Raw genomic sequence first — 21,342 nt, forward strand, 5'->3', positions numbered from 1 at the left:
ATGAGTTTGAACCCCACATCAGGCTCTGTGCTGGCAGTGCGGAGCCTGCTTGGGATTCTCTCTCTCTCCCTCTCTCCCTGCCCCTCCCGAGTCTCTCTTCTTCTCTCTCAAAATCAATAAATAAACTTAAAAAAAAAAAAAGCACAACCATTTAATACTTAGATCTTTAACTGGATAATTAAAGAAATTCTAAGATTAAATCTGCCAGATTAGTGTGCGTATTCATCTATAAAAAATGTTTTTTTTCAAAAATGATTCTTATTTTTTAAAAAAAGGCTTCTTTTGCCACAGTAGGACTCCATCAAGACTAGAAGAAGATAGTGATAAAAGAACCGTAAACCCAAGGCTACGAGTTGATTTTCACATGTAGCTTTTGGGTAAAAGACATCGTGTTTTAGTTTATTCCCATAGCCAAGACTGGTTCTAATTTTCCCATGATGGTGGGCTGAAAATAGGAGTTTCAGAAATCTGAAGACAGGGCCAGCTGTTTTAACACCATAGATAAGCATTCCTAAATAGTAAAAAAACTCCACACAGGTGGGTCACTGGGTTTGAAGGACTGAAACGCTCAATCAAATGAAAGAGCTGTGAGCAGGGGGAGATTTAGGCAAAACCTGCCTGTGGTATTGCAGACAGGGAGAGTTTACGATGGTGTCGTTCCTCTTGGTTGTCACAGGAACACGTATTCTGGGGGGAGGGGCCTTCTAGATGAAATGCTTGACATAGTGTTTGTCCCAGAGCAGTCTGACTCTCCGAAACACCTGAGAGAGGTGTCTACTTTGGCAGGAGTACTAGGGGTTATTGAGTAGAAGACAGTATTTCAGGAAAAAGAGAAGTCCTGGGAGCATCAGGTAATTATCTTTTCAACCCGTCGATACCTAACATTAATAAACAGTTGCAGAACAGAGTCAGTCTTTCCAGGGTGTGGTCTCCAGTCAGCAGGAGCAGAACCCTCCCCTGGCCTATTGGGCCCATGTTGTCCAGAAGGCCGCCATTACCCACAGGTGGGAGCTAGTGCTAGGGGTTGTTCTGGGAAGCTGCCACCGAAGAGGATTTGCACAACGAAGTCACTATTAAGCCACTGCTTAAGACCAGTCCTCAGCCTTCTTTTTCTGCTCTGTAGTCTAGAAATATCTATTTAAATGTCAGACAGTCTGTAAATGTGAGCAGCATGTCCAATAGGTCATCAGCCATCTCCTCTTTATGGTGCTTTAATGTTGCTGTGAAAGCAGCCATGTTGAATCCCAGAATCCCTGTCAGCTGCAGTTCTTCAATATACTTTTCTACCAAAGAGAGGTATTCATTAAAGATGGGTGTGTAGGTGAGTTTATTCTCTTCCATGTCTCCAAACTCCTGGTAGTATCTGTCCATGAAATTTCTTTGCAGTACTTGGAACTCTGCATCCATGACAATGTCCTCGATAGATCCAACCACAGCAGCAAATTCAGCTTCAGAGGCGGAAGAGGTGGACAGTGCAAAGCTCTCTTCTTCCAAGACTTCTGCAGCCTCCATTCCACCCTGGCTAGTGGCTGGTCGGCCTCCCTGGAGTCTGAGGCCGGTGAGTCTGCACCTGCGCTCGGGCCCAGAGGCCTCCATGCCCTGCCCAGCTGCCCTGCACCGGGGCCCCATGACTGACTTCCAGGAGCCACGCCCTGCCTCCTGTCACAGTGGCCAAGGTTATCATTCCTAATGAGTGCACAATTTCCATTACGTGGATATAGCACATTTTGTTGCCTATGTTACGTCCACTTTTTCCACAATAATAAACATCGCTGCAACGAACACACGTGTCTCTGAACACTTGTCCTATTCATTCTTTAAGATAACTTCCTAGATGTGGAGTTGCTAGGCCACTTTAAAATTATGATTTATATTGTCAAACTACTGTTCAGAAAGAGTATGCCAGCTGGTACTTTTACAGGTAATGCGTAAGACTTTCTGTTTCTCCAGCTGCATGAACACTGCAGTATTCTTTTTAAAGTGTTCGACAATTTTCTTGGTTTGATTTTCATTTCTTCGATTGCCAATGAGATTGAACATTATGAATACATTTATTAGCTATTTAATTTTCATTTTCTGTGAATTGTCTCTGTGCAGTCCATTTCCTCTTTGGATAGTCATTTTGGTTTCCTTATTAATCTACTTGTCAGAGGCAAGGATTCCAACAGCACTCGAGCCACTCAGGAGGCCAAAATCTGGGCAACAGTCATAATTGGGCCAGAATGAGTGTCCTGTGGGGGGAGTGGGGGGAGGAAGACAGAGCTTGGCCCAAGCAGAGGGAGGCCAGAGGGGGCTAACAGGATTGTGGGAACGTGAGGCCAAGTTCCAAATGGGGAGGAGTCACTTCCCAAATCAAGTCTGCTGTGGCAGATGGGATTATGGAGTGGGGTGGGGAGGTGAAGAGAGAAACAAGCAGGGTCAGTCATGTAGGGATGAGGGGTGTGTTGTGAATGGCCCTCTACTCCCAATCCTGCTTTAATAACTCCTTTACAGAATTGATTGCAATCTCCATCTCAGAGTCTGTCTGGTGGGGAATCTGACCTGAGGCAAAGGCTGAGGGAGCAGCTAGATGGCTGCTTGACTGGGGTTTGAAGGATGCCTCTCTTCAGGCAAGAGCTAGTTCTCCTGGGGAGAGTGGAGAATACCCTGAGATCTTTGAAGACCCTGGAGGTGAAGAACCAGGGGCAGTGGGCAGCCCGCCTTATACCAGAGAAGTCATTACAAAGTTCTGCCGGGATTCGGAGGGGAGTGGGCTTCCCTGGCTTCCCTGGCTTGCTGCCATCTGATTAGTTGTAAACCTTGCCTGGAATATTCAGAAAAGCTGGGCTGTGGCTGGGGCAGGGATTGATGTGTCTCCCCAGCCCACCTTCTGCCTTGTCTGACCATTCTGGATTTTTTTTTTTATCCCCCTGGTTGAGTTTCTGAGGACTCCACTCTGGCCAAGGTCAGAAGTCAAGACCCTTATTAGCTGATCCCTGGCTGATAGAGATAAACTCCTAAGCATTTTCCCTGCCTCCAAGCTGCTGGGGATCGATCACCTCCCCCAGTCTACCCTTTATTGGCATCTGGGGAGAGCAATTGACAAAAGTGTGCATTAGAACTCCTTCTCATGCTACTGCTTAGACTAGTCTTTTGGTTGTTTCAAGCCAGGTTCTGCCTTATTAAAGATGCTGTTACTTGCAGTCGATGCCTACACAGTCCTCATCTGAATGCCCATAAATTGATTTCATGCACCTTTTGCCCTGAGAAACTGGTAATTAAGATGTAGGGTCTTAGCTGTTCGACAATAATCTTTTGTGATGGAAGTACAAAGAAAGTCTGGGACCTGAGGCATTTCTAACAGTTATTTTAAGCTTTGCATAATTATTCCTGTTCAGTTAGAATTAAATACAAATTTTAGTATAGAGTTGAATGGGTCTACCCAATCTCTGCATCTGCACATGGCTGATGTATCTGAGTCTTTTGACTGTAACTCCTGCCTCACCCATCACACACCTACATATACACACAGACATACACATACCCACACCCACATGCCTGCCTTTTTGAAACAGAGAAACACTTGTTAAAAAACAAAATTCAATTGAGTAAATGTGAAGATCTAATTGGCTTTTTAGAAAAATGTTTATCTAGAGAGAGAGAGAGAGAGAGCCAGCATGCGCGCGTGAGCCGGGGAGTGGGGGAGAGGGAGAGATAGAATCTCGAGTAAGCTCCATGTTCAGCATGGAGCTAACGTGAGGTTCGGTCTCACAGCTGTGAGATCACAACCTGAGCTGATATCAAGAGTTGGAAGCTCAACCAACTGAGCCACCCCTGGGTGCCCCTCTAATTGGCTCTATTAGATGATTCAAGAATTGGGCTGCATCCTGACTAACAAGTATAGAGAGGCTCCACTGAACTGAACAAAAGGATTTTAAAGGCAGAGAGGGGGCATAAAAAAAGGAGAAAGGAATTTACTAGCAAGGAATCATTGTTCAGACAAGGTAACCCTTTTAAGAGGAGTGGAAGATGTTTATCAGTAAATTTCCTAGTATTGATGAGAAAATTCTGCATTGGCTAGTTAAAGGTTACGTTTCTGCGGGGGGGTGGGGGGGGGTGGGTGTCAAAAAGTGCAGTTAGTTTAGGTAGTAACTCTTGGTTTGCTGACTTGTCCTAAATGATTCTGTTTGGGGACTGTGGCTTTCTTTCTTTAAAAAAAAAAATTTTTTTTTTGTTTTTATTTTTGACAGAGAGAGGGAGAAAGAGAGAGAGAGGGAGAGCACGAGCGAGCATGAGTGGGGGAGGGGCAAAGAGGGAGAGACAGAATCTGAAGCAGGCCCCAGGCTCTGAGCTGTTAGCACAGAGCCTGACGCGGGGCTCGAACTCACAGACTGCGAGATCATGACCTGGGCCGAAGTCGGACCCTCAACTGACTGAGCCACCCAGGCGCCCCAAGGGACTGTGGCTTTCTTTTTAACACACTAAACAGCAACAGGGAACCCCCCACCCCCCTGCCCCCGCCACCAAACACACACATGCACACACACACACACACCCCTGATAAGGACCCTGGTAATAGGCAGTTATGTTGTTTGGTTGATATGCAAGAGATGATCTTCCGTCATTATACATAGGATGACACTATTAGCTAGGAGTTAATGTGTACTGAGTGCTGTTATACACCTGGGCCTGTTCTAAAATAATTCTTACAACCACATTATGAAGTAGATCATATTGTTATCTTTAGCTTATTGAGGGAAGCCAAGGCACAGCGTGCTAATTAAGCAACTTATGAAAAATCATGTAATCAGGAGCTGGAGAGTCAGAATTTGAACTCAGGTAGTTTTACTACAACATGTCTTGACTGACCCAAATACCAGTGGGATACAAGAGAAGCAAATGTTTTCTAGTAGTGGATTCTTTTTGTCCCAAGGCTTATTATGTCCAACTCTGGTGTTCCAAGGTCTTCTTGGCCTGGCTGGTCTTTCTGTGAATTAGAAACAGGTGTCCACTCTGTGCAGATACAGCTCTACAGGCTTGGCAGAGGACAACACTTTGTGTAAAGTAAAAGATGCCTGTGCTCCAGATGGACACAGCCCATGCCACCACACACAGGTTGGTTACCAGAGCATTAAGTTAAATTTTGGCTCTTTATCACTCTTGTGAAGGACACAACCCACATAAATGTACATGGCCTCCCAGGTGGTTTTGTGTTTGAACTCTGAGATCTGGGAGGAGGGGAAATATCTCTAATTCCTTGTTGATTCATTGGTCTCTAGTATCTGTAGTTGGCCTGCTTCTACACCGTTTCATCCAGGGTTGGCACTGTCTTTCTAGAACGAGACAGTAATAACACCACCACTTCTTTTAACTTGCTCACCCAAGTGAGCAAGTTACCCTTGTGGCCCAGGGTCCCACAGAATCGTAGGGCTTTAGATTGACTTCAGTCTGCAAAGAATGGGTATGTGCTTTCTTTGGCAAGGAATGCTCTGTCCAAATTCCTGATAAATTGGATCTATCCATGGTTTATCCACCACATCTGAAAGAAAATTGCCAAGTTACATGAGAATGAAGACTGGAACCTATTTATGTGTATTATAGCCCTTTAAGGAATGACGAGATTCAAAAAAATATGTGCAAGTTAGTGAAGTGATACTGAAAACAATGGTTTTCATGAAAACATGCTACTACCATGTTTCAACTGTAGCAGAGAGATCTATGAGGAGATGAGGGCCTAAGGGTTTATACTGCATTTGGCTTTTAGGAAGCCACAAAGAATGTACTCTCAGGACTGTGGTGCCCATAATATGGTGATTATACGCAGAAGAAGATTTCATAGGTTTAGGAGTTGACCAGTGATAGGGAAATGGATAATGTCAATTTTGATTACCCGTTTGAGAACTTTAGTTGAGAAAGGGAAGAGACAGACAGGATAATAGCAAGAAGGTGTCATGGGGTCAAGATGGGGACTTTAAAGATGGGAAAGACTTGGGCATAGAATAGAGATTGAGGACATGGTGGGAAAGAGGGTAACTGAGTAAAAAACTAGAGGAGGTGGGTAGGGAGGCTGTCTTGTAACCCTGTACAAGAGGAAGAAAAATAAGGTGGGTGTGGAGGCAGCTAAGAGTGAAGGCATGGAAGAGATGCCAAAAGGAGATCACTTATGATAACCTAAATTTTCCCAGGGAAGTAGGAAGCCAGGTCATCTTCTTTGAACAGAAAGTGGGGACTAAGAAGCGGCTGGAAGAGAGTGGTGGAAGTTTGGGACAAAGGTCAAAGGCATGAATGAGAAGATGACAGGACAAGAGACGGATTGAACCCCCAGCTGAAGTGGAGATCAGGACTCTGTTGTGCCCCAGATTACATGCTTGTGTGATTCTCCCAGCAGGGCTCAGCTCTTGGGATAGGAGGGGAAAAGAATGTTGTAGCCTCCTCCTAGACCTGGGACTTCGTTAGGTGACTGGTGGAAGATAGCAGAATAAGGAAATGGAGGATGCTGGTGAAAAGGTTGTTCAGATGGTCAGTAGACTGTTCCATGAGGGATGAGACAGTATTAATTTTGTTCACCACTCCCTACCACCTGGTAAGTGCATGGCACATAATAGATACTAAAAAGGTATTTGTTGAATGAATGAGTAGTGCTTAGGTTGGGAAGAACAGGAAAAGAGGCCGTGAGAGGGCTAATAGGCTAGGAGAAAATGAAGGGATGAAGACAATGCTAGTATTTATAACACTGAAGAGCAGGTGTGGTGGGAGGTAGGTGGGAGTAAACTGAAGGATGAAAGATTATGGCCAGAGAGTAGGATTTGGGATTTAAGCTTCCAAGAGGGAACATTTCTTTGTGATGACCCAGGGCATGGCCCTGAGTGGGTGGCTGAGGTGGAGGAGGAAGAAGATGAGTGTAATTGAGAAGATCAAGGAATTCCTGGGTCAGGATGCAGGGTGGATCACACTCTCAGAGGCAAAAGTCTCCAAGGGTGATGGCGAGGGAAGGTGGGGAAGCATTATAGCATCCCAGAACCCAGGGGGTGGAAGAAACTTCGGAAGTGGTTTGGTCCAACTTCCCACCAAACGATAGGAAGAAAATTGACTTGGATGGAGTGGTAAGGCCTTAATATTAAAGGGAGGCACTGGGGAAGGAGGAAGGAATAAGAGGCAGAGGAGGAAGGGCATTAGAGGTCAAGGGAGAAGCTCATTCTTCTAGAACAGGAGGCCTAGTCATTTTCTGGGTGGAAGAGTGACAGGTTGAAAGTGGTATTTGTATAAGATCATGTTGGCAGCGATGTAGGGGTGGATGGGAGCAAGGAGAGACTAGAGGTTCTGGGTGGGTCTTTGGGGGAGAAGCGAACCATGTCCAATTCCATGACCCACCATAGTTTTCCAGGTTGCCATGACCGGCATAATTTCTTCCCACGCAATGGGTCATGCTGGTACACGCCCCCGCATCTGTGTATATAACATACTACCCTCTGTTGCCTTAAGTAGCTTCTGATGATCCTGCTTCAAATAAAACTGTAATGTTTGCTGCACAGGCTGGTCCCTGCAAGTCTTTTCATCCCAACATGGGATGCTGTGCATCTTCTTTATCAAATTGGCTCATGATATCTCCTCTGGGAAACCTTCCATGGCTAACTTCCCTCCACAGATCCCATTTCCCTCCCCTCCTATAACTGCAATAGACACATGGCTATTACTGGCTCCATCTGTGCTTGTCTCGTGTCCTGGGTGAGAGTGTCAGACTGTTTGCTTCCTACATATATAGAACACATCTCCTTTTTCCTCTGAATTCCTTGCTCTATGACCAAAAGATGCTCAATAAATGTTTGAATAGACCTGTTTTTGCCTAAACTTTAGCTCTTGTGCTGTCTTGTGTGCCTTGCAATGAGTACGTTTCCCACAAATCTTTGAGAGCTGACTTGCCATCTGGTGAGCTATTCCCATGGTGCTGTCTATAGAGGCAAGGCATGGTGTTAGGTCCATGCAGATGCTGAGGTGTGAGGAAATGTGTATTCCAAGCCCAGTGTAAGCTCTTACTGGAAGCAGAAAGAACTCTGTAAACTCTAGTGCCCCTGACCTTGCCTGACTTTTTCCCTTCCTTCTTTCCACCTCGTGTGACTAGAAGGTACTCAGGTCTCTCACACAGGGTCAGATGGCAATGGATCCATGTCTGACACCCAATCATGACTTCCTTTCCTTCCAGGGGAGATACCACAGCAGCCCCGAGTGCTCCAGCTCTCCTAACCTCTCTGTTGGCAAGGTCTTCTGGCATCCCTCCCACTGTAGTGGGTCCTTTTCCTTGGCCCAGGTTCACCAGAAACCACCAGATTCTGATCTCTCCTTGTAGCTAGGGTGGCTTTTGCTATTACCCCAAGTGTGGAGTTCTTAATGAAATCACTTTTTTTTTTTTTTTTTTTTTTTTGAGGACAATGCAGCCTCTCTCCCAGGCTCCGAAGGTGGTCAGGTTGCCACAACAAGCATCCAAGGTGAGATTAAGGGGGCTTATGAAGATAAGAGAATGTGAGAATTCAAGGGAGGTTCAAGGCCTTCTGATGAGTCGGGTCCCTTCTCCCACCCATGGGCTATCTGGTTGCATTTCCTGTGCGCTTAAAATGGGTTTGATACACAGCTGGCATATCTAGCAGAGAGAGAAGCCATCCACACAAATGGCAGCTAATTTACCAGTTTTTGTCTTAAAACCGTATCCTGACCTCACATGTGCCAGGCTCAGTCCTGAGCTTGGGGTAAGAGACAATCTGGGTGGGAGGAATGTCCTAAGGGAAAAGGCTTTCTTGTCCAGTGTGACAATGGAGGTGGGACACACACAGGGACTCATGTAGAGGGGCAGTACCAGAAGCAGGAAAAACTGGGCAGCCATTCATTCTACAAAACTTGGGCCCAGGTGCAGTGCTGGGTGATGGGGGCACTGTTGCACCAGACAGATAAGACCCCCCCGCCCTTGCCCATGGTGTCTATTGTTGAGGGGGCAGGGCTGCAGCCTTCATGCAGGAAAGAGGAAGAAAGGGAATGCAGGTAGCAGAACCCACAGGAGCCTGAAAGGGGGAGGCTTTCTGGAAAGGGAACCGAGGAGGCACATTTGAAAAGGGAAGAAACCTGGCATGGGAGTGCAAAAGGGGATGTGGAGGCTCCCAGGGCAGTGAGTTGAACAGGAGCAATAAAACCATGCAGGGAGCCACAGGGAGACAGAGGAGACAGTAGAGATCTCTTGGTCACCCCAATAGTGAACACTGTTAATGCTCAGATGAATGTCTTTGGTATTGAGTCCACTTACTCAGGCCTCTGGGTCAGTCTGGAACATTCTCACCCTTGTGACTGGGGTAGCAGAGGTGCTGCTTGTAGAACCAGGGATGCACCAGCAGAGGCTCTCTGGTGAATTCCATGGGGACACACTGTGAGATTTGTAGGTGCTACAGTTAGAAGGGAGCCCACTTTCCACTCTGTCTTCCCAAACTCTTCCCAGACTCCTGTGTAGAGTTCGTTCTGGGAGGCAGACAGCACAGTGACACCAGTGGACGCCCAGAGTTTTGGGGGAATGAAAAAGCCACAGAGTCACCCAGTTGAACCTGCTGCCTCCTGAGAAGCTGGTGCCTGGGGCCCTGGGACTGAGCCATGCCTGGCAGGAGCCAAGCTCATTCATCAAGGGAGGGCCCTGGTTCAGTAGTGCGCAAAGTCTGTAAAAGGCTAATTACAGGAAAGACTTGAAATAGAGACTCTGGGATTACAGCGAATGAAATTGGTGTGGGGATTAGTTGTAGCCAGAGAATGAAACCTTGGAAATCATCCAATTAATAAACCAGTTCACTGAGACCTATAAAAGGGGCCACCTATCTCCCTGTGTCAGAAGGTGCCCTTTCCTCAGAGACATCTGAACCAGGACATCTTCCTGTGCCCAGAGAAAGTAATGAGCCAGCAGTCCAGCAGGCTGTCCCAGGCCACCAAGGGCTCAAGGGGTCGCTCCGCTGTCGTGGCATCCAGCCAGGGCTGTATCAGCCCCACCAGGTCCCACTCAGCCTCGCGCTCTGGGGGAGGCAGTGCCTCCACAGCCTGTGCCATGATAGGGGGTGCCTTTGGCAGCCAGAGCATGTAACAGCCTTGGGAGGAGAAGGAAGGTCTCTCTCAGTGTGGCCAGATGTGCTGTCCAGGCTGGGGGCTCTGATGGGTTTACTCAGGTGTCTTTAGAGGAAGGCTGTGTGGGGCTGGAGGAAGGGGCAATGGAGATATGGTGGTTTTGGAGGCATTCCTGGTGGATCAGGGGGCCTTGGGGATTCAGGGGGCTTTCCCTTCAGCATCCAGGAGGTGATCATCAACCAGAGCCTCCTTCAGCCCCTGAACATGGGAATCGACCCTCTAGATCAGGAGGGTGAAGACCAAGAGAAGGAGCAAATCAAGATGTTCAATGACAAGTTTGCTTCATTCGCCGACAAGGTGAGGGCTCATGGTGGGGAAGAGGTCTGAGAACACGAAGTCTGGGTTGGGGCAGTGGGTCTGCTCATGAGCTGGAGGCTGGGCAGGCCATGTGGTCTCCTCCCTTGTTGACCACAGGTGTGGTTCCTGGAGCAGCAGAACAGGGTACTGGAGACTAAGTGGTGCCTCCTGCAGGAGCAGCCGCCCATCTCCAAGGCCAGCACCGGTGACCTGAAGCCCTTCTTTGAGTCCTACACCAGCTGCCTGCGAGCCCACCTGGACAGGCTGCTGAGTGAATGGCATCAGCTGGATGGAGCACAATGCAGAGCATGATGCAGACTCTTGTGGAGGAATATGAGAGGAAGTGAGTGAAGTCTAGGTGATTGTGGTGCAGGTCAGGAGGTGTGGAGGCTTTCCAGCCAGGAAATTGTTGGTGCATGTCCTCAAGGACCTGAGTCTGTAGGCCAAAGGATGGGGTATCAGGTTGGGGGTCTGATGACAGGAGGATCTGCTCTTTTTTGATATTTGTGTTGGTGGCAAGGAGAATGAGGTGTATGTCACAGCATGGGCATCTAGGGAGCTCCTTTAGACACAGGAAGATGTCAGGCACTCTAGCATTAACAACAGTGGATCTCATCCTTTGTTGTTTACCAGAATCACTTTGGGAGCTTTATAACTTCTGAATGTCCAGGTTGCACTCATGACTCATTGGTTTTCTGGGCATTGGAGCCAGGCATTGGTAGCTTTTATAGAGCCCCAGATGATTTCAACGTACCGCCAAGAGTGAGGACCAGTTAGAGAATGTGTTTGTCCTGGATGATGAGGGAGATTCAAGGGGAGGTAGGACACAGATGGAGAACGGAACAGCTGGGAGCTTCCGGGGCAGATGGAAGGTGGCCTTGGGAGTGACCATGGGTCTTTGTTCATGAGGATGAGACTGACTTCCTGCAGTGGAGAATTCAGAGACCTCTATGAATGTGGTGTCCAAGGACACCAGGGGTTATGTACCAGTTCCACCACATGTTTTATTTCCTTTTTGTGTGTGTGTTAAATATAATTTATTGTCAAATTGGTTTCCATACAGCACCCAGTGCTCATCCTAAAAGGTGCCCTCCTCAATGCCTGTTACCCACTTTCCCCTCTTCCCCACTCCCCTTATTTCCAATACCCTGTAGTGTCAGAAACGGGGTGCCAATGTGCTCTTAAAGGCCCTACCATCATAATAAAGCATGCCACTCAACTGGCTTTAGCCTGGTTTTATCCAGAGAATAGCCACCTGCAGCCCTGCCCCAGGTTATACACTAGCTCCTGGAAAAAACACCTTTCCCTGGGCACATGTGCACATACCCTTGGCTCAGCCACCCTTAAGCATGACCTCCTTCCTTTCTCATAGGTACGTGGATGAGTTTAACAAGTGCTCAGAGGCTGAGGATGAGTTCACGGTTCTGAAGAAGATGAGCAGGCCAGTGGGGAAGAACAAGACAGCACAGGGAGGAGATGGCATGAGGGAAGGGGGAATGGTGGTGCCTTCCCAGGGATGTGAGACTGGAGAATACTTTGTCCCAAGCAGGATTCCAAGTGTTAATGACCAGAACCCGGGACAGTGCCAGCCTTGAGTCTGAACCTACGCCCTGAGGGTTTTCTTTCTGTAGCTAAGATATCTCTCAAGTGTGTTTGGTTTATCAGTTGCAAAATGGCTTTAAGCCAGTCCTTACATATTACAGTTTATTTCCAACTATTAAAAATTACAAAAATCGATAATAAAGATCTTTTCTAACACTGAGCTTAATTGTCAAAACTCTCTACTGCAAGTGTAATGTCTGGTTTAAGTGATTTTTGCTCCCACAACTACATAAGCATGGTATCTTTTAAAAAAATGCTTATTTATTTTTGAGAGAGAGAGAGAGAGAGAGAGAGAGAGAGCAAGTGAGCACAAGCGGGGGAGGGGCAGAGAGAGAGAGAGGGAGACACAGAATCCAAAGAAGGCTCCAGGCTCTGAGCTGTCAACACAAAGCCTGAAGCAGGGCTGGAACCCACGAACCGTGAGGTCATGACCTGAGTCGAAGTCAGATGCTTAACCAACTGAGCCACCCAGGAGCCCCAGTATCAATATTCTTAAATGCAATGGTAATGAATGAGAGCAATACTAAAACTAAGAAGGCTGGTTCTCTGTTTTTTTTTACTTTCGGGATGTGGATACTTCCTGCATGACCAAAGTGGACTTGGAAATAAAAATGGAGAGTCTGACCAGTGACGTCAACTTCCTGAAAGCCCTCTTTGAAGCGGTAAGCACCTCTATACTATCCTGTAGGGTGGAAGCCACAACATGTGGTGTCAGATCTTGCTTGATTCTGGGCATTCAGCTTCCTTTGTGAAATCTATTTGGCAGCAAACATTTGCAAAGTCTTTCCCATCTTTATCCCTATTTCTTTTTTATTTTTTCAATTTTATACCTCCTTGGTAATATTGCTTACGTTCTCCTTCCCCTGGCTCCAAGCTTTCAGAATCTGCAGCTCATATCTTTAGAATCTCTGTGTACATAGCCTCCCAATGGAAATCCTTGGGAGAGTTAAGGGAAATCCCTCACTGCCTGCTGGGAAGTTTCTTGCTGCGTGGTTTCTGGGTCTCTGTCTTGTCCCCTTCCTTTCCCCCCAGTGAGATTTAGTTTTCTAGATCTCACAAAGTTCCAGAGCCAGTGCATGGAAGGTTTAGGGCATCCCAGAGAGAAGGCAACACTGTGCAAAGGTGTGCTCCTGAGGGCATGTAGGAGTACAACCAGGTGCTGTCAGAATCCAGTGGTATGTCTGTTATCCTGTCCATGGACAACAACTGGCATCTGGACCTGGACAGCATCATCAGCGAGGTCAAGGCCCAGTATGAAGAGATCACCCAGGGGAGCAAGGCTGAGGCTAAGAGGCTGTACCAGGTCAAGGTAAATAAGGGTGACTGCATCAGTCTAGACTCACCCAGGGCTCCTGCTCCTTCACCTCCAGCCCCTCCTGGCCCCATCCCAGATAATGCACATTTTTAGTTAAGCAATACTTTTCATTCTAAATGCCTGCTGGACCTCCATGTAATGTTAGGACTTTCTGGATTAACTGCACTTCTATTCTCATTGTATTTTATTTTTTCATTTTAGGTGGGGGTAGAGGGGCAGAGGGAGAGAGAGAGAAGGAGAGAGAGAGAGAGAGAGAGAGAGAGAGAGAATCTTAAGCAGATTCCATTCTTAGCATGGAGCCCAATGGAGAGCTCAATCCCACGACCCAGGAATCATGACCTGAATTGAAATTAAGTCAGACACTCAACTGACAGAGCCACCTAGGCTCCCCCTATTCTCCTTTTAACACACATGTATTTGAGGGTTAGAGATAATCTCTCCCTATCTGCTCCACACCTTCTAGCTTGGGAGGCTGCAGACTATAGCCAGCTGGTATGGCGCTGACTTGAGGAGCACCAAGAATGAGATTGCAGAGCTCAAAAGGATGGTCCAGAGGCTGTGGGCAAAGATTGAGGGCACCAAGAAGCAGGCAGGTGTGGCTCCCCAAAGCCTAGGATTGTAACTCTGATGCTGGTGGGGTATCTGAACCTAGCAGGCTGGAAAGCCTTTCAGGTCCTCACTGGAACCTACAGGGGGCTTCCCAAGATACACCATACAGAGCTATGGCTTCATGTATGTTACCTTTACTCCCAGCCATCATCTTCAAGATAGAATGGTCTTCCCTCATGTCATTGGGTGTGGCCCCAGACTCCATGAAATATGTGGCATTGAGTTTCTGGGGTCTCATACCGTGGGGTATGAGATTTAAGAGATTGGGAAGCAGGTGACCAATATCTCTGAGTAAGGATTCAAATAACCACTGGAATTTCCTAGCATAGTGTAGCTACATGGATATGAATGATATGGGCAGAAGAAGTTAGCATGGTTAACAACACAGCACACAGCTTAGAAGTTTTCATTAAGACAGTTGGAGGGAGACCTGTGGTCACCTGCTATGTGCCCAGGTGGGTTTAAAGATTCAGCCCTTCTCTTTTTTCTCCTCCCATTTCAGAATACCAGCCTTATCTCCTGTGTGACTGCCAGGAGCTGATGAACGTCAAATTGGCACTGGATGTGGAGATTGCCACCTACCAGAAGATGCTGGGTGGTGAGGAGTGCAGGTGTGTGGGGACTCTGGCCAAGGCAAGGAGGGCAACTTGAGAATCAAGTTTCAAAGGATTGTATGGCCCTTGGCTAGACACAGTGGTAGGGAACAAAGGAGGGTCTTAACAAATGCTCGCTTAACTGAATTATACTGCCTAGCACTCCCCCTTTGGGCTCGGGGACAACACCAACTTTATATATTTGTTACAGCTGAACACTTAGTGCTTTCCAACAGGCATATGGTTCTTCCCAAAGGTCAGTGTCAGTCAATCCTGGGATGGTGGACAATACAAGATGGATACTAGGTGGTCCTGGTAGCCTGCTCCTCCAGTTCTACAAACTGGTTTCCACTCCTCTCTGCATCAGTCTCGCTTCTTTGACTCTATATCTCTGGCACAGATCAAAGCTGTGTCACTTTTGGTATAGGCCAAGCACTGTACTAGACATTCTTCATGGCTTAATTTACTCTCTTCAACAAACTGATGAAGAAGTATATTATCCCAGGTTTGTCAGTGAGGGAATCAAGGCCAAGGTGATGACAGAGCCAAGTATCCAGAGACACGTTATATCTCTGTTCTCTGCATCCCCATCCTAGAATCCCAGGGAAGCCCTTCTCACGTCTAATTTCAATCCCTGATGCTGCAACTCAGATTATTGTACTTTGGCATCCCAAGGGATAATTCTGAACAGAGATGCTGAGAGGAACCACCATGAGGTTCCCATCCTATTTATTTTGTTTTCCTAAACAAGATGTCTGGGGAGTGTCAGAGCCCAGTGTGCATCTGTTAGTATCTTACACACTCCATTTCTATTGTTTGAGATGATTTCTTGTGGCTTTGCTTCAGCTTGCCTACCTGCAAATTGTCTTTTCCACGGTTTGATTCCAAGAGTAAAAGAAAGGGAGGGGCAAAGGGAGAGTCGTATTTGGGTAGGACTTATCTAATGTCCTATCCAGTGTGTGTCCTGGATTCCCCCTCAGACAAAGAACTCCCTACCATGGGAGGGTGGTCACCTTTTTTTGAATTTTCTCTGACACTCATTCCAAAGATAGGAATGCATACAGTGGACATTTAGACAGACAGATGACACCGAGCAGCCCCCTCCTTTTTTTTTTTTTTTTTTTTTCTGTTGTGGTCAGCCAAACATCCAGCAGCAAGAGCATTAGTGCTGGGAGCACTAGCAGCAGCAGCAGCAATGGCATTTGGGCAACAGAGGTGGCCAGGGCATCCAAAGGGACAGTGAGTCCACCAATGTGGGAAAGGCATCCAGTCCAGAAGCACGAGCATCTCCATGGATCAGAGTCCCAGACTGAGCAGTTCATCCTCTTCCTTGGCTAGGATCGTGCAGACTGCCACCAGCAGTGACCAGAGCTCCTGCATCAAATACTGAGACTGGACCTTGATGTGCAACTGTAGGATTTCCCCTGCCTTTAGCCACACCTCTCTATAATCGCTCCTCTCTCCTAAAATACTCTCATCCGCTTGGAGGCTCAAAGCCAAGAGGGGACCCAGGTAGACACTGTCAGGTTAGGAGTTTGTCCCTGAGCGTATCACCTGCCCATTGTTCTCTTATATAGAGACTCTTCCTTGCCTCCTCTCAGGTCTCTGTTTCCTTTTCTTCATTAAATTATAATATGTGATGGTGTATTTGACTCTATGAGTTTTTCAGAGTAATAGGGACCCGTGATGTTTGCCGAATCAGAGAGCAACATGCTCAAAATGTGGCCTGCAGGACGTTACCTTAGCAGCTACGTATGGAGTGAGAGAAGAAGAGAGGAGGAGGGTGCTGAGGGTGTCTTTGGAGTTAAGCCAACTGGGTCAGCCTTTGCTCAGTTGCCACGCTGTGCTTCACTCTTTTTGGATCTATCCCAGGGCAGGACACGCCTTGGGGCTGGCACACTTCTCATACTGGCATCAGTAATCCTTGCCAAGAATTCCAAATGGCTCGGTGACAGCCAACTGACTAACTGCAGTGCCCAGCCTGGGTCACCTCCAGGGGCAGCCTTTGTTTATCTCCTCCCTTGGGGGCTTTAGGCTACAGTGGTAGGAGAATGTGGTCAAACCTTGCCCTTGTGTCCTCATTCCTTATGATTCAATGACAGTTGCCCCTCTTCCCAGTAAGACTCTGTAGCTCCCTGTCTGCCTTTTCCTCCCACATCTTGAGATCTCAAGGCTCTGGAAAATCAATAAATGAAAAAAGGTTTTATTAAGTAATTTTCACCTCCTCAGACATTGTTCGGAGAATTTCACACATAAATAATTTAATCTTCACAATGATCTTATGAGGTAAGTATGATTATCCTCACTTTATAGATGAGAAAAAGGAGCACAGAGACATAAAGATCACACTATGCCAAAGGATGCAGTTAGCAGGTGGTACAGCCAGGGTTTGAACATGAGTAGTTGGACCCTAGAGTCCATGCTTGTAACTTGCATGGTGTACCAATGTCACATGTGTGGTTTTGTTTGTTTCATGACAGATTTGTGGGGTGGAATGTCTTTGGTCTTTGAAGGCAGAAGCTGACTAGTCACAGCCCGGCTCTGTCCTTGGTTCTGAGATCTGGTCCAGATACCTGGGGGATTCAATCCCTCCAAACCTGACTTCTCAGTCCCACCTTTAGTTCTGACTATTTACATGTGTTCACAGATTTTCCACTTAAGATCAAGTAATGTTAATATTAACATTTGTTTCAAAGTTCAACTTTAAAAGAGACCCAGGCTTTGTCTGTTTTGTTTTGTTTCTTTTAAAACCAGGAACAACAAACAAGTGTCAGAGTCCTTATAGATAATAAAACTTACCTAATTTAGCATGTTTGCTTTTTGTCTCAGCTGCTGGGCAGTATTTGTCATTGGATGATTAGCATACTTGCTTCCTTTTTAAAAACATGGATTATTACTATTATTACTGTTATTATTTTTTGGATTATTATGTTTAATTTAACTCCCTTATTGGGATGAGAGGGAAATGAAAATAAAGAAAATTGAGAGGATAGTCTTCTTCTCTTGATCAGAGCTAGGCTCATGATGAGCAAATTGGAAACTGGACACTCACAGAGGAAGAGAGTAATTTAAAATATTAGCTGTTAGTATTCGCTAATGTGATAATAAAAACAATATCTACCTCTCAGGGATGTTTCAAAAAATACATGAAATAATATACATGAAAGTATTTTATTTTTTTTTTCAACGTTTTTTTTTTTTTTTTGGGACAGAGAGAGACAGAGCATGAACAGGGGAGGGGCAGAGAGAGAGGGAGACACACAATCGGAAACAGGCTCCAGGCTCCGAGCCATCAGCCCAGAGCCTGACGTGGGGCTCGAACTCACGGACCGCGAGATTGTGACCTGGCTGAAGTCGGACGCTTAACCGACTGCGCCACCCAGGCGCCCCTGAAAGTATTTTATAAAGTGAAAATATTCATACAGATATTATACTACTTGTATACAAATTTTGATTAGCAACTAGATTATAAGCCCTTTACTTTTTTAAAGTTTTAAAAAATGTTTTATTTATTTTTGAGACAGAGAGAGACAGAGCATGAGCAGGGGAGGGGCAGAGAGAGAGGGAGACATAGATTCTGAAGCAGGCTTCAGGCTCTGAGCTGTCAGCCCAGAGCCCAACGTGGGGCTTGAACCCACAAACTGTGAGATCATGACCTGAGCCGAAGTTGGACGCTTAACCACCTGAGCCACCCAGGCACCCCTAGATTATAAGCTCTTTAAAGAGAGGGACTATGCCGTATATTGTTTGTATCTTATGTGATATCAGACAGAAAATTTGTACTTGTTGACTGATGTATTGATTAAATTGTACAATGCATGACAGAGGTCAGCTCCTAGAACAAGATAGGTACTCAATATATGGGAGATATTACCACTATTATTTTGAGGGTTACCACTGTTAATTAATTTCTGAGGAGTCAGACTTTCAAGGCTAGAAATGACTTCAGAGGCCCTGAAAAGGAATCCCCATTTGGATACTGAAGTCTTCTCTAAGACACCATTCTATAGTCAGCAGCTTCCTGTGGAAAGTAACTCCTGTCTTTCATAAAGGACACTAAACTGAGTTTTACCTTGTAAATTCTACTCATTGGTCCAAGTTTTTTCCCCTCTGTGGCTATAGGGAAAATCCTAAGTCCTCTTGTGCACAACAGTCTACAAATGTTCGAGGATGTTTTTCCCCTTTATTGGATTCCTTCTCCTTGTGGAATCATTCCATTTCCAACCCTGCTTTGGGTGCCCTTACCATTCTGGGTGCTCTGTCATAGACATCACATCCTCTGGATGTCTGGAACCCAACCCAAACTCCCAAGAGTGGCCTGACTAGCCCAAGGAAAAGAGTGGGCATGGAGCTTCTCACTATGTATCCTCCAACTTTGCAGTTGGCAGTTTGGCAGCTCCTGCCACTGACTCATCCTGAGCTGGAATAGAGGAGAAAGGTGTTATATTTAATCTTAAGGGAAGTAGCTTTTTAAAAACTTTTTTATTATAGAAAATTTCAAATAAATATAAAAATAGACAGAAGAGTAAATGAATGCTTCTTTCTGTACCCATCAACGATCAACTCAACAATCAACTCATTATTCTGTTTCATTTCTATTCTCCCCACTCCTTTTACCCCTCCAGATTATGTTGAAACAAATCCCAGACATCATACTATTTTATTCATGCATAGTCCTTAAGTTTCTCTAAAAGATAAGGACTTTTAAAATAATATAACCATATTAAAATTATCACTCTTAACAGGATAAACATTAATTCTTTGATAAAAAAAATTCAGTCCAGTTTATCAACTATATTCAAATAAAAAAAATCCAGTCTGAGTTCACATTCCTATAATGTCTTGTGAATGTTTGCATTAAAAGCACTTGTTTAATCAGGATCTAAAAAATGTTCATGCATTGCAATTGGGTCATATCCCTCTTTTTTATTCCTTGTAATTTATTTCTTGAAGAAACCTGGTCATTTGTCTTGTAGATTTAGTGTCCTGCTAATTTAGTGTTCCCCCACCTCTACCCCTCTGCCGTGATATTGTTCAACATGTTCCTTTTTCCTTTGTCTGTATTTTTAATTATCATATGTTAAAATGGACTTTTTTGGGGTGAACTATTCTATAAATTTTAACAGTTATGCAGTATAGATTCGTGAAGCCACCGCCACAGTTAGGGTCCAGAATAGTTTCGTCACCCCCCAAAACTCCTGAATGTTATTTTTTATAGTGACACACTCCCTCCACCTTTAACCATGGGCAACCACTGACTTGTTCTGTCACTATAGTTTAGTCTCTCAGAGAATCTCATATAAACAAGTCACACAGTAGGTAACTTTTTGAGACTGACTTATTTCCCTCAGCATAATGCCTTTGAGATGCCTCCAATTTGTTGTGTGTATCAATAGTTTGCTTCTTTTTATTGCCAAGAGTATTCCATAGAATTGAAGTACTATGGGTTGTTTGTATCCTTACTTCTTTTTTTCTTTTAAGTTTTTTTTTTTAATTATTTTTGAGAGCAAAAGAGAGAGCATGTGAGTTGGGGAGGGGCAGAGAGAGAGGGAGGAAGAGTGGCTCCTACAACATGTCAGGAGATCACACATGGAGGCCATGGTCAAGGAAGCATTTCCCAGGGGATGCCCATGACATTTCTATCACAGGGATGTCAGATAAGGAACTGGGGTCATTCCTGGATCGTACTGTACTCTCATTACAGTACATCATTGGCAAAGGAAGAGGGTTGGGGTCAGCTATTGGCCAGGGTGGGCTAGGGGCAGACGGCGGTCTTGGTGACTGGGAGCAACAGGTAGGAAGATGTATTGTAGACTGACCAGGGAAGGTCTGGCTCAGGGCTCCACAGGAGTGTGGGGGAGAGGGAGGTACTGAACTCCCTGCAGAATTGAAATGGGGGTTGGACATTTGGTTGGTTATTAAAGGGAAGCAAGATCTGGGAGGTTGGAGGACTTTGAGGGTGTCTGCATTGCATTTGAAGCACAAATCTTACCATGTTATTCCCCCATTAAGTCCTACAGTGCTCCCTATTGCCTGAGGACGCAATCTGACATCTTCATATGACCTATCAGGCCTTCTTGAAGGGGCTCAGCCTGTTTCTCCAGCGCAGTCCCAGAACACCACACCCTTTTCTGTATTACCTTTACCAGTGAGCAAAAATGCTCCCATTTTCCTAAACACTCTGAACTATTCCAAGTCTTGGGTCCTTTGCCAATGCTTCCCTTTTGGTGGGCATACTCTCCGAGACCCCATCTTCCTTCGGCTCTGACATCTGCTCTTGAGGAGAGATTTCCATGTCTGCCCCTCAGCTACCAGCAGAGTTACTCACCCCCTCATCGTGTCACCAGCAGGCCCTGAACACACCTGTCTTTCTCAGTACCTTTGTATTGACGTGTCTGCCTTCCTTGCTGGCCCGTGAACTGGCAGACTGAGCAGGCAGAGCAGGCAACAGCCATTGTTTGCGGCACCTGGCAGTTCTGGGCCCAGAGCAGATACTGGATGAGTGCATAGTGAATGAGGGTGGAGGATCGAGCACCCTGTCAAGGGGCACTGTCCAGGTCAGGGAATGGGAGTCAGCTGGCCATGGATGTGCTACCGGTGCTATACTTCCTCCAGGTCTTTCTCCATCTGCCTCATGAGCAACCCAGTTGGCATCTTTCTGGGACCCTGTTTCCCTACACCTGTAGTATCCTTTGGCTTACTGGGCAAGTGGCCCCTGTTGAAAATGAGATAAAGCTAGTCTGTCATAATGTGTCTTTAGGAAAGCCCTGTTGGCCCTTCAGGTCTCATGGAGGGCATGTG

At 46.0% G+C, this 21,342-nt stretch overlaps 1 protein-coding gene and 1 pseudogene across 1 annotated transcript; one reads left to right on the top strand and one right to left on the bottom strand.

Annotated features, from left to right (window-relative positions):
* Nucleotides 1–1,017: 1,017 nt before the first annotated feature.
* LOC121038999 (ADP-ribosylation factor-like protein 2-binding protein) lies at nucleotides 1,018–1,629 on the bottom strand (annotated as a pseudogene).
* Nucleotides 1,630–8,783: 7,154 nt separating this feature from the next.
* LOC121039000 (keratin, type II cytoskeletal 2 oral-like) lies at nucleotides 8,784–15,931 on the top strand. Its single transcript, XM_040489017.1, is given in 12 exon segments — nucleotides 8,784–8,789; nucleotides 9,857–10,081; nucleotides 10,083–10,156; nucleotides 10,200–10,422; nucleotides 10,540–10,719; nucleotides 10,722–10,765; nucleotides 11,795–11,854; nucleotides 12,590–12,686; nucleotides 13,169–13,333; nucleotides 13,803–13,932; nucleotides 14,451–14,559; nucleotides 15,880–15,931. Coding segments are annotated over 12 exon segments (1,365 nt in total).
* The last annotated feature ends 5,411 nt before the right edge of the window (nucleotides 15,932–21,342 follow it).

The sequence above is a fragment of the Herpailurus yagouaroundi genome, unplaced genomic scaffold (assembly GCF_014898765.1).
Source record: "Herpailurus yagouaroundi ecotype Mexico unplaced genomic scaffold, PumYag 166, whole genome shotgun sequence".
NCBI lineage: Eukaryota > Metazoa > Chordata > Mammalia > Carnivora > Felidae > Herpailurus > Herpailurus yagouaroundi.